We start from the raw sequence: 13449 nt of genomic DNA on the forward strand, positions 1-13449 counted from the left end.
TAAATTAATATTATTTTTAATAAAATTTATTTTTTTATTAATCATAATAAATTAATATATATATTAATACATAATTATACTTACAATTAAATTTTTTTCATACCAAATAAATATAGACTTAAAAGAGAGAGAGAGAGAGAAAAAATCTATAACCAAAAGAGATGCATTAATATTTATGTGGTCGAAGTGAATTAATAGGTATATAGCAAGATCAAAGTCAATCATCCGCATGAAGTACAATGCGCCCTTTTCTAGCCTCAAAATCTATCATAATTATTAAGGCTGCAGATGGAGATTGAGGTCCCCCTCCTTCATGATTTTAATTAGTTTTGTCAATTTTATCAGGGCGATAGATAAGTGTGGATGCGACGTGTGATAATTAAAGTGGGTTTGAGTGCTAGAAAAAAAGTGAGTGGCCATGGCGTTTGAGATGGAAGCGAATTATCCATAACTACGTCATTCCCCAACAAAGAGGAAAAGGCCCAAAATCCTTAAACAACAAAAAATTTGTACTTTTTAATAATAATAATAATAATAATAATAATAATTAATTTGCTGCTTTTTACATTGTGAGTGATAGAAGCATTAGCCTCTACTTGATACTATATAATATCAAAGTTTTTTCACAAGATCGATCAAGTACCATATATATATTGTGATATCTATATAAAAATATTAATGATAAATAGTATATAGGATTTCACGTTACATTTTGAGAAGCATTAGCCACTACTTGATAATAAATAATACCAACGTTTTTCACATGATCCATCAAGTACTATATACACATATATATATTGTAATCTCCGATAAGATTAATGGTGACTATTAGAACGTTACGAATAGTATCAGAACTTATTTTAACTAGAAATATGAGATTTGAGCCGTGTCAATTATGAAAGACAGGCTTGACTAGGACGTTGAAAATTTAAGAGGAAAAATTAGGATACCTCTTATGATAAGGATAATAATAGATGGTATATGAGATTCTACATTATTTAAAAATGAGAAGTTATTACTCTTTATAAGGTTTTAATATGGTTCTAATTGTATCATTGACTAATTCTTTTAAAATATAAGTTATATGATTTGGGTATTCCATTAGAGCATTATATATATATAATGTATGTTTTGAGTTTAGTAATACCAATCACTTATAAGTTGTGTAAATCATTATATATATTACAGTTGAGTTTTGGTACTCATCATTTTACACATCAAATTTATTTTAATTTTTTTATTTTTAAACTAATTAAATTATTTTACTTATCATTTATATACCACACATTACATTTTATATATATATATATATATATATAAAGCCAACCATAGGTACCGATGATTTTTTGTATTAACTAAGTGACACACTTTCATATCAGTAACGTGTTGGGAGGGTTTAATAAAAAGATTTACAAATAAATTTCTTTGAAATCAATTGGCAATTAAATCAAATCATTAATCGAGCAATGTACCCCAACAACTTAATTAATCAATTATTTAAATTCACCATTTATAATTAATGTCAACTTCGTTAGGTTCCCTTTCCCTCTCATTGATCCGATAGCAGCGCACTTTTACAAGGGATATATTGGGTTGCAAGTGGAGGTTAAATGGCATAGACATCCTTAAAGTTCCCATTATTCTTCTTGCATTGGCTTCTTTTCATGATAATTATAAATTAATTATATATATATGAATACAATTAAATTTTATATGTACTTTGACCCAAAAAGAAGCCAGCCAGCCAGGGTTTGTTAGTAGTCTACCATATACTAATGCTAATGGGTGAGGACGTCACCATCCAATTCAACATGTACTGCGCGCTTATGACAAATTACCCAAAAGTTTGTAAAAGTACTTAAAAATGTTACCACCTAGCTACATCATTTGATGCTTTTACATTAAAGAAATCTAAAGTCACAATCGGAGATCCTGACTGAAGATTCTGATAGTGGTATTTTATTTTATTTTTTAGTAATTAAGATAATTTTTTTTAATAATGTTATGATTTTTTTTTTTTAAATATATAATTTTTTTTTGCACTGTAGGATCCCAACGTGTGGCTGTTGAGCTCCTCTCTACATTATCATTAACTTCAACTTTAGTAGTATGCCTTATCCAGTACGAACGTATCCATACCAGCTTGTTCGGGATCATGAACACCGCCTGCATCTAGATCAGACTGCTGCATGCAGCATGCGAGCGTGCGCGTGCGTACCTTGAAGCGTACTTGGAGCTAGTCTTGATCGATGCGCGCATGGCATGCAGTCCTTGATCTCCTCCTCCCTTGTTATACAGACGTACGTAGGGTACTGTTCGTGGCGACCCAACGCTAGCTCAGAGCTCTTAACTTGCATGCATGGCTTCGAGCTGCTCGTCACCCTCTAATCTCTTTATTATACAGTTATTTATATATATATATTTTATCAATATAATTAACTGTATTAATTTTTTAATATATAATTAATCATATTAATAACATGTAAAAAAAATTACTTAAAATATTATAAATAAAATTTTTATTAAATAACTGATCTGTCATAGTAGTACTTTTTTTTTTAATTCGAGATCCTGTCATAGTAGCACCTCCATGCACGATTACCATCACCTTTCTCCTAAAATAGGACATGGCAGACATAATAATAAGGATAGTGATATTCTTACTACGGCCTACTACCATCCCTTTTCTACACATGCGCACACGTGGCTTTATTTCTCATATAGTGGAACAGAGACCTAAACTGACCAGAGTTCTCAATGGCTGGCTGTTTGAAAATGGAACAGCTTCATCACCTAGAGTTTCTTTAACTTCATGATCTAAGCTTTTCTTTCGTTAAATGTCAGCAACAGCTGTCCAACACTTTGTTGATCTCATGGAGAATCTTAAACTCATTTTCAGACATCTGGCCTGATACAAGTGGGGGCATGGAATTGAAGCTGAACCAACATATCTAAACAGATTTGCGCATTAAGTCTAATGAAAAATTGCATGGAATTGAAGCTGAACCAACATATCCAAACAGATTTGCGCATTAAGTCTAATGAAAAATTGAATGGTAATGTCAACGTGTGTTTCGAATGATTTTGGGTCGAGCTTTTAGTAACTCGAATATCCAATTTGGGTCTTGTGAATACAAAAAAAATATCGTGTGATCGGAGAGATGCCAAAATTAGTAACATCTATTATGTTTGAATAATAAAGTGATCTTAGATATTCTGTACATAATAATAAAAAAAATTAAATAGTAATTAACAGTAATACAAAATAATAAAAATTAATAATAAAATAATAAATAGTAATGAAAATACTTCACTACCCAAATCTAACCGAGTTTTGTGCTAAAGAATAGAGAGTTTAAAGAGTCTTCTTCATACTTGAGACTTGCATTTTATACTAAATTCTCAGGAGTCAATTGCCCATGCCTTGTGTCATGTGATGTGTCAACTCAACAGTTCTTTCAGTCAGATTTTTTTAATGTGGCTTGGCTCACTGTCTCATTTATCTTGTGGGTGTACACTATCAGACTCTTTCTTCCCTATCATTCAAGGATCAAGGGCTCCCCACGTTTTTTGCCCATTTGCTTGTTCAATGCTATCTAGACCAGGTGTTGTAAAGGAATGTCGGGGTGAGGTATTCTCTCCTTTTGTGTATTTTGGGGGGCTTTCCTGATTAATTATGGCCATGGGTTGAGCTCTGATGGGCTGAGAGGTCACCCAGCTGGACCAGGCTCCCATCATTTGGGCTCGACTTTTGGACTTTTGGCCCATGGGGGAAAATTCCCTTATGGGCAACTTAAGTAAAGAAAAAGGAACCAAACTCCCATGAATGCTTTTTGCAATTTTCACCAACACCATCAAAATCAAATATATCTTAGAGTAAAAAGTGCTATTCAGATCGTACTGAAACAGATGCGATAACTCATAGTTTTCTTAATAACTACTAGAATCATATTGGAAATATTAAATTAAATTCTCCTCATCACTTACTATTTTTAAGTGCAAAATGACAAATTCTACAAAAGATGCTGCTCGGATCTTAAGATACACAGTCTCAAGTTAGTTTAGAGTTCTTAATTTTATCGTGCCACCAATTTTCCTACTTCAACCTCTCTGTCTTGGGTAGCCACCATTTAACGGTGGTTAGCCATTGCAAGAGGCGAGCAACAAAGGAGGTTTTTGAGAGAGAGAGAGAGAGAGTAGACCGATACCCTTTCTGGCACCATTTGGGTGGCTTTTGATCTAAGGGGAGGGCTTTTATTGGAGGAAAGAGCGGTTTGGTCAAGCTGAGCTTCTGAGAGGGAGACATGAATTTGGGCGAGTGAATGAGAGACTTCTCGCAAAAGCCTCTAATAGTTTTTGGATCTCGGGTAGATGAAATGCAGAAGGGAGGGGGCAGAAGTAGGGTTGAAAACGGTCTGATCCGGTCGAGTTCGGTTAGGTTCGATTCGGTCCATTATTTTTTCCGGACCGATCCATTTGGTCCAATCCTGTTATGTCGGTCCAATCTAATTATTATTATTTTTATTATTTTTTCAAATAAATCAATTAAAAGTTTTATTTAAATTACTAAATTATAATTAAGTGAATTATTAATGTAGATTAAATAACTAACTCATTAAAAAAAATATTTTATATGGTCAATGATATATATTATAAATTATATATACATACATAATACATATTATAAATTATAAATTGTATTTATATATAAATTATAATATATATACTATATACATATATACATAATGGGGAATTGGTATTAGGTTAGTTTTAATTTATAATTTACCAATTGCTTTATATTTACTTACAACTTAAGTATTTTACAAAAAAAATTATCTAATAACTTTAATTAGATATAGATGTAGATGTTAGTAATTAATTAATGGTGAATTGGTTATAAGTTAATTGATAATATACACTCCTTAATTAATAGAATATTATTTTGTAATTACATATTTGAAATTTTATATTATAAATGGGAATATGTTAGATAAAAATTATATAATTAATTATATAATTATTATATAAAATAATATATATATAAAATAAAAAATATATATTTTTTGAATTCGGTTGGGCTGGTCCAATTTGGTTCGAGGAATTGTGGACCAGACCAAACTAGTTCTGTCTGAGGAATCGTGGACCGAAACCAAACCTCATGTTTCTCAATCCGGTCCGGTCCGGGGTTTCTCCAATCCAGCCCGACCGTTTTATAACCCTGAGCAGAAGGTAGAGGAGGAGAAAAATAAATAAATAAAGCTACATGGACACTTGAGTAGTAAAAGAGTAGTAGTGGATAGCAAGTATATGAGTACTCTAATAATAATAATAATAAATAAAATAGAATAAAATAAAAATAGACTATTCATTTAAAATTTACAAACATATAATATATATATTTTTTAAATAAAAATAGTATCAGTTTAAAAAATGTTATTCAATATGATTCATTATTATGAAAAATAATATGAATTTTGAAACGATATCCTATAATAATAAAATATTATTCTTTAAATTTAAAGATAATATTTTCATTTTTGAACTTAAATATAATATTATTATTCTTTTCAAATTTAAAATTGCAATATCGATCTTAGAAAATAAAAGTATGTTTTTACCAAAATAATTTTTTTAAAGTATAAAGAGTGTTATTAATTATTTTAATAATAATTTAAAAAAACATTAGATTAATGGGTGTCCCTCCAAGTCGGATGCGGTGTAATTGGAGAATTTTCACCCTTCAATAAGAGGGTGACACGTAGCAGTTGTAGTAAATTTACAATAGATGCAACATACAAAAACACATCTAAAAAATATCTCACAGTTCCATTCTCTCTTTCCCCAGTACTCTCTCTCTGTCTCACTCTCTCGACAGTTGACACAATGCCCTTGCCCAATCACAAATACGGATAAATGATTCCGCTAGGAACGAAGGAATTAATCAAACAAAGCAAGCTCTTGACCCACTGATTTTCGAAAACCTTGGAGTAACATCAAAATCAAGATCGCTATCTCGTAGGCTTACTGAGGAAAACACTTTTCTCAAAGAAGTATTTCCAAGGAAAAATCTTCCCGGACAAACAGAAAGGAAGAACAAACTATAAGATAGAAAATAAATTTGAGAAAAGTCCCTAATATGAAATTTTGATAAAAATGACTAAACAACCTCCAAAATATAAGCAAATGCATTCAAACCCTAAATCTAGAAAATTACATATAAAAAATCCAAAGAAAATCGGAAAAAGACATTTAAAAAAAGAAAACAAAAAACCTTCTAAAGAGTTCAAGGCCTGCTGAGAGCATTTGAGGTTGGGGATAAAAGAAGAGGAAGAAGAAGCAGTAGCAATCATCGTTGTGTTGTACCTTTTTTTTTTCTCTTTCTTGGAAGTTATAAGAGAGTGTGAAGTGGAAGAGCATCCCATCTGGTTTTCCATTCCCATCTCTATAATTTAACTCAAAATCACATTTCTTTAAATTTATCCCTAAATTTTATTTATCTTCTAAAAACCTTCTACATCCCATTCCTCATCTCTATCTCTATTCTATTAAATAATATTTCTCTTTTCTTTTTTTATTACTTTATTCACTCTCTTCCATTTACAATCCTAACTACTAACTCTTTTGTCTTATTATCTTTTTTTCAAATATCACTTTCTACTAAATATTTATATGATTTTGACTACCCAATACAGTATTTTTTCAAATCATTAATCGTATTATAAAAATAGTAAATTTTATTAATAAATTAATACATTTTCTAACGTGATGGAAATTTTATTTAGAAGAGTACTCTTTATCAATTAAAGATTAATGAGGATCCGTAGTCACGTATTGATGTTTTATTTTTTTAAATTGGTTGTAACGGTAATATTACCTGTCCTTTCTCCAACGGTCATATTTTTTGTCATTTTTACAACGGTAACATTTTTTGTCATTTTTTCAACGGTAATATTTTTTTTCTTTTCTCTAACGGTAACTTTTTTTGTCTTCTCTCAAACGGTAACATTTTTTATTTGTAGTGTAACGGTAACTTTTTCCTCTATAAATTAACATATTGCTAACATTCACATTCTCACAAACTCAAGTCTCATTTCCTTTATAGAGCAGAGATTCTATTCTATCCTTTCATCTCCCACTCCCTTCATCAAATGGCTCGTACATTCTTTCGCAAATTATTGACATACGTATCCTCTGAAGATGATAGCGATGTTCATACTGAGGAGGTCGATGGACAGTCATCGAGGCAGCGTGACAATAGGCACCCACGTAAGTTTATTCGGCGTGATCATGCCCAGGGGCACGAGCGCCTATTTCGTGATTATTTTGCAGAAAGTCCAATATATCCCTCGAATCTATTTCGAATGAGATTTCGAATGAGCCGTCCCCTATTTCTTCGTATTCTAAATGAGGTAGAGTCTTACGAGCCGTATTTCGTCCAGAGAAGAGATAATCCTGGAAGACTCGGTTTATCTTCTATGCAAAAAATAACCGCAGCACTTAGAATGCTGGCGTATGGGGTTACTGGAGATTTTATGGATGAATACATACGTATCGGTGAAAGCATCGCAATGGAGAGCCTAGAAAGATTCTCTGAGACAATAGTAAATGTTTTTTCAGATGAATATTTGCGGTCTCCAAATGCTAATGATATAGCCCGATTGCTGTTGGTTGGTGAACAACGAGGATTCCCAGGAATGCTCGGAAGCATTGATTGCATGCATTGAAAGTGTAAAAATTGTCCAGCAGCCTGGAAAGGTATGTACTCTGGCCACATCCATGAACCAATTATTATTTTAGAAGCAGTTGCTTCATATGATCTTTGGATATGGCATGCATTTTTCGGTATGTCCGGTTCACATAACGATATTAATGTACTAGAAAGATCTTTTATTTTTAAGGAACTTACTCAAGGGCGTGCTCCTGTTGTCAATTACACTATCAATGGCAACGACTACACTATGGGGTATTACCTTGCGGATGGTATTTATCCCAAGTGGCGAACTTTTGTGAAGACGATTCCATCACCACGAGGGAATAAGAAGAAAAATTTTGTGAAAGCACAAGAATCCGCAAGAAAAGATGTCGAGCGTGCATTCGGGGTACTTCAACAACGATTTGCTATCATTCGTGGACCTTCCCGAATGTTCAAAGTGAAGGACCTAACAAATATTATGAAAGCATGTGTTATTTTACATAATATGATCATTGAAGACGAACGTGATGATAGTGAGAGTCTGAACATTGAGTATGATCAACTTGATGATGATCTCCCAGAATTGTCACGCAATCATACAATTGAGCTTACGGACTTCATCCAGTGTCATCATCATATTAGAGATAGCTCGGCACATCATCAGCTCCAAGAAGATCTAATTGAACATCAATGGTTATTATATTCCCAACATTAGCCCTGTTGCATTCAAACTATGACCTCTTTTCCTTCGTGTTCTTTACTTTTATTGTTTGAGTTGATATGGCATGCATTTGTATTTCCTTCATGTTATTTAAGATTTATGTTTAACTTAATTTGCTTTGAGTTTGTATTTCCTTCGTGTTATTTACTTTTATATTTGAATTGATTTGCTTTGCATTTGTATTTCTTTCGTGTCATTGGTAACTATGTTAATGGTAAAACCCTTTTAGTAATGCCTTTCCTTCAGTATAAGCTTTGCAATCTATATGATGATGAAAACAAAATTTTTAATAAAAATTAAAATTATTATAACATATTACTTGCACAAGCATATTGAGGCTACAATACTAAAATTGTTAAAAAATACAATCAAATGCTTTTTATACATTTATCATTGTTCAAAACAAAAAATAAGATGGCCAACTGAAAATGGTAATATTAAAAAACAAGAAGTTCAATCTTGAGAAGTACTGCGTCTCGCCATGATTTCTCTCTGGAGTTGCTGGAAATATAACCGCTGCATTTCAGGCATGCCACTCACGTCCATCATCATAATGCGCTGATCACTTTCTTTCGTGGCGAGCTCCACTTTCTGCGCCTCCAACCTTAACCTCTCGTCCTCTTGACGAATTTTGGCGAGCTCCTTTTCCTTCTCAATTACCATCTTCTCGGCCTCCAACCTCAGTTGTTCATCCTCAAGGCGTATTTTTTTTTCCTCTTTTTCCTTGTCATACTCCATCTTCTCGGCCTTCATTCGATAAAACTCTTTCTCCTGAACGCGTGACTCCTCCAAAAGAGTATATTTCAATTTCCTGAGTTGGAAATTTTCCTCTGCTTGCTTGCTTTGGGCCTTTCGTTTGCCTTTCTCAGCTTTCCTTCCAATTGGTCGGTCCAACTCGATAACTTCATTCTCCATGACTTCATCCGCCTCCATATCAAAAGCTGAATCAATTGTAGCGCTAGAATATCGAGTTGGGATTGGGGATAGAGACATCGTCTTTCTTCGTTTTGGATCCTCCTTTGTGGCGCGCCAAATCCACTTAGGTTGGTCCTTCAACAGGTGCCAACAATGCTCAAATTGGAAGGAGCATTTTTCTAGCGCTTGGTACATAACCTTGGCCTTGTCGAACTTGCATGGAAAAAAAAAAACTAATGTTAAACCAATATAGAAGATAAGAAATTTTAGAGTAAAACAAGAAGGATTTCGAATTTTTACCTTGTCTTGGTCGGTCATGCCACTCTGATTTAACCCTTCAACTTGGGCTAGTTTCGCACAAAATTTGTTTGTGGCCTTTTGGATAACCGACCACCGATGAATTAGAGATTTTATTGTCCGCTCATTTGTAGTTTCTTTAAATTGCTGGAAGTACTCAAAAATTTTTTCCCATAGTTGGGAGTGTTTTTGATCTGTTCCCTGAACGGCATCAAGGCTACAATTTAGCCAAGCGGAGACAAGTAACTTGTCTTCTTCGGGGGTGAAATTCGCACCCCTGACTGATTTCCTAACGCCGATGGGCTCGTTAGGAGGTAGGGTTGGAGAGTCATCAAGGGTCAACGGAGAAGTTCCACTTTGCCCACCATAAGTGGAGTCGAGTTGAGGATCTTGACTAAGGAGGTTGGTGAAGTACATACTAGTCAAGTCTTGTGAATCCATCTCTAAAAAAACATTTAGAGATTAGAAAAGATATTTGAATTGATGTATGGTTTTTCTCAGGGCTCAGGAACCGAATGACAATACAAAAGATAAGATTGCCACCCTCTCATGGCTGCAACAACCGGTTGCCAGTACTTCATGGCCGTCCGGGTTACCTAGCCATTGAGGAGATGGCAATCAAAATCCCGTATCCCCACATGCGGTTATCATCATCACAGCCGAGGGGGTTGAGTTTATACATTTATTTCTCTATCAGAACATAATACAAAACACCAACCAAACAACATGCAAATCACGAAAATTTATACAAGAGCATCCCCATCCGATATACATTATTAATATAACATATATTAATAAGAGAAAGGGCTCAGAATGGTGTAAATATGCTCAGCATGCGTAAGTAAGGTGGCGAACATTGAATGGCTGCAAAACCCCGCTCGAACCCCGATTGCCTTTTGTGGAAAGTACCATAAACTGCAATATGGTCATCCGATTGAGGATTACCCCGCCATATCGATGGGTCCCCTAGTACACTAGTGAAATACCAGCACTATAACCATCATCATAGCCTATTAACAGCTCCCCTCCCGACATATATGAATAACTGCAAAGAATCCAAAAAGATTGCAAATATTCAAGCAAACTACAAGGAAACTGTCACAGCCACAATACTATGGAACAACAAGATTGAGTATGATCATAAGAATAAGCAAGAGCTCTAGCTATAGGATCTACACGGTGCAAAACAAAAATTGATGCATGATTTTCTCAAGTGTGTCATCAAGCAGCTTAAAAGGATTTAAAAAGACCTACTATGGAAAAAACGATGCTCATACATTTATATAACTACATTTATGTCCACCTCCTAGAGCTGAAAATTAAATCTTTTCCAAGTCTGAAAAGGGGCATATCAAGTGGGAAAAAACACAAACAAGTGAAGATCATGTTCTTCATTGGCTCAAGTCTGAAAAGGGGCATATCAAATTAAGGCAAATTTGACAGTATATATAGATATATATATATATATATATATATAGATGGCAAAGCAACAAAACAGAGATGACTACGAAAAAGAGAGCTAAGCTGTGAAATGAGAATTTTTACATCCAAGTAAACTGCTTTACACATGCACATTGAATTTAAAAAGTATAACCATTTCATTTGACAAGCAGCAAGGTCCTTTTAGTAAAGAATTCATATAATCCTCATCCGGTTCCACAAGCATGTATAATTAAAACAAGGGAAACCAATAACTACTTAGGAAACCAAGAACTACAAAGTATAACCATTTCATTTGACAAGCAGCAAATCCTTGAGTAAAGAAGAGATTTACATGAAGAGGTCCCACAAGCATGTATAATTAAAACAAAAAAAACTAAGAACTACAAAAGAAACCAAAACAAATTCATTAAATTATAGAACAGTTGAAAGAAACCAATAACTACAATAAAAACAGAACCTGGAACTACAAGGAAAAGCACAAACAATTGACCTTTGATCCTTAATTACAAAGGTGCAGCATATGGTTTCATGAACTCTTTCCACAAGCATGTGTAATTAAAACAAAAGAAACCAATAACTACAAAATAAACCAAAGCAGATTCATGAAATCAAGAACTACAAAAGAAACCAAGAACTACAATAAAAACTCGGTTTAAACTACAAGGAAAAGGTACTCAAAAAGTGTAATTAAGATCCTAAATGAAAAAGCTCCACATTATCCAAAATGAACTGTTTCCACAAGCATGTATAACTAAAACAAAAGAAACCAAGAACTACAAAATTTTCCTTTTATAAATGCATGAAATTATAGAAGTACAAAAGAAACCAAGAACTACAATAAAAATAGAACATTAAACTACAAGGAAAAGCAACCGAAATTTCAACCTTTGGAATTTATCAAAAGCTGGTCCAGAATATGGAACCAAGAACTCTTTCCACAATCTTCCTTCCAATTAAAACAAAAGATACCAAGAACTACTGATGATGCCGAATCAAATTCATGAAACCAATAACCACAAAAGAAACCAAGAACTAAAACTAAAAACATAACAAGAACTACAAGATTAATCCTCCAAAAGTGTAATTAAAAGGCTTACTCATCAAGGTCCACAATATCCAAAATGAAGAGGTTCCACCAATATGTGCTATCAATCAATGAAACCTCCATCTCAAAACATCATCACAGCAAATCAGCGCCATGTTTAGTGAATAAAAATCTATGCATTTTATTCATGACAAAGGGGCATATGAGTAACATTTTCCTCTACCACACAGCCAAGACATGATATATATAAACTAAATAATCAAACAAGTCCAAATGCAAATCCAATTCTGAAAGAGAATTTCCTTCGTATAGGATTTATTATCGGCCAACAAATTCCAACAGAATCACAAATGCATGTGATGCTCATATAGGTCCATGTTATCAAATGGATCCTCCCCTTTCCCTCGAGTTAAGGCATGAAAGAAAGCCAACAGAATCACAAAGTAACACAGAGAGAGAGAGAGAGAGAGAGAGAGAGAGAGAGAGAGAGAGAGAGAGAGAGAGAGAGAGAGAGAGAGAGAGAGAGAACTTGAAACTTATAGGCGATTTGCCCCCAACACCGAGATGAGCTGTGAGAGCTGCGAGCAAGAAATAATCAGAGATTTCCTTATCAACAAACACCTAAACTAAATGCAATAAGCCGTGTACCTTGAAGAGAAATTTAAGGTCTCACAGCTCTCCCATGGCGTCGAGAGGAAGAAAAATGGGAAGAAATAAACAGGAAAAATAGAGAGAGGAAACAACCAGAGAAGAAAAATAGTTGGGTAATCGGGGAAGACAATCAACCAAAGAATCGAAATAGGAAATTTTTCTCTTACTTTATTCGGTGATTCACTGGTGCATCGATGGTGCTGGAGGTGTGAGGGAGGAAGCAAACCGTTCACCCTAGCGAGAGGGAAGAACACGCGGGACGGAAGGGGAAAAACAGGAGCCAAATACACGATGCGGATGTACAGTAGGTCCCCAAAGATGGGGATTTTCTGTACAAACCGGAAACATAGATCGTAAAATGGGGAACGGGATGTGGGGTGTTTTTATGGCAAAACCCTAAAAAAATCCTTAAATTATAGAGAAAACACCCATATGCAGACCCGGATGGAGATGCTCGAAGAGGAAAAGAAAGAGAGAGAGGAACGGTGAGAAAACCCAAAGAGGAATAGAGTGTGATGCGGTCAACCGTAAGTTTGGGGGATTTATGAAGTGGCACCTGTCATTGGAGGGTGTAAAACGCCTAAAGACGCCACATCTTGTTTGAAGATAAACGCTAGAAATAAATGCTTTACCACAAAAAATAAAATAGTGAATATGATAAATTAAAAACCCAACTATAAACAA

At 34.1% G+C, this 13449-nt stretch overlaps 1 protein-coding gene across 1 annotated transcript; it reads right to left on the reverse strand.

The window, feature by feature from the left end:
* Positions 1-8836: 8836 nt before the first annotated feature.
* LOC122295001 lies at positions 8837-13214 on the reverse strand. The gene is made up of 3 exons (XM_043104005.1): positions 12933-13214; positions 9630-10671; positions 8837-9542 (listed from the first exon to the last, which is right to left on the reverse strand). Exons 2-3 carry the CDS (start codon positions 10065-10067, stop codon positions 8868-8870), a joined length of 1113 nt encoding a protein of 370 aa, XP_042959939.1. The 5' UTR covers positions 10068-10671; positions 12933-13214; the 3' UTR covers positions 8837-8867.
* Between the last annotated feature and the right edge of the window lie 235 nt (positions 13215-13449).

The sequence above is a fragment of the Carya illinoinensis genome, chromosome 14 (assembly GCF_018687715.1).
Source record: "Carya illinoinensis cultivar Pawnee chromosome 14, C.illinoinensisPawnee_v1, whole genome shotgun sequence".
NCBI classification, from domain to species: Eukaryota; Viridiplantae; Streptophyta; class Magnoliopsida; order Fagales; family Juglandaceae; genus Carya; species Carya illinoinensis.

What these genes read in the sequence shown, in the direction of transcription:
- LOC122295001 (XM_043104005.1), bottom strand. Translation starts at nt 10,067, where the DNA reads ATGGATTCACAAGACTTGACTAGTATGTACTTCACCAACCTCCTTAGT. An exon ending in GCATGACCGACCAAGACAAG is followed by an intron (nt 9,543 to 9,629) that starts GTAAAAATTCGA and finishes TTTCCATGCAAG; the next exon opens with TTCGACAAGGCCAAGGTTAT.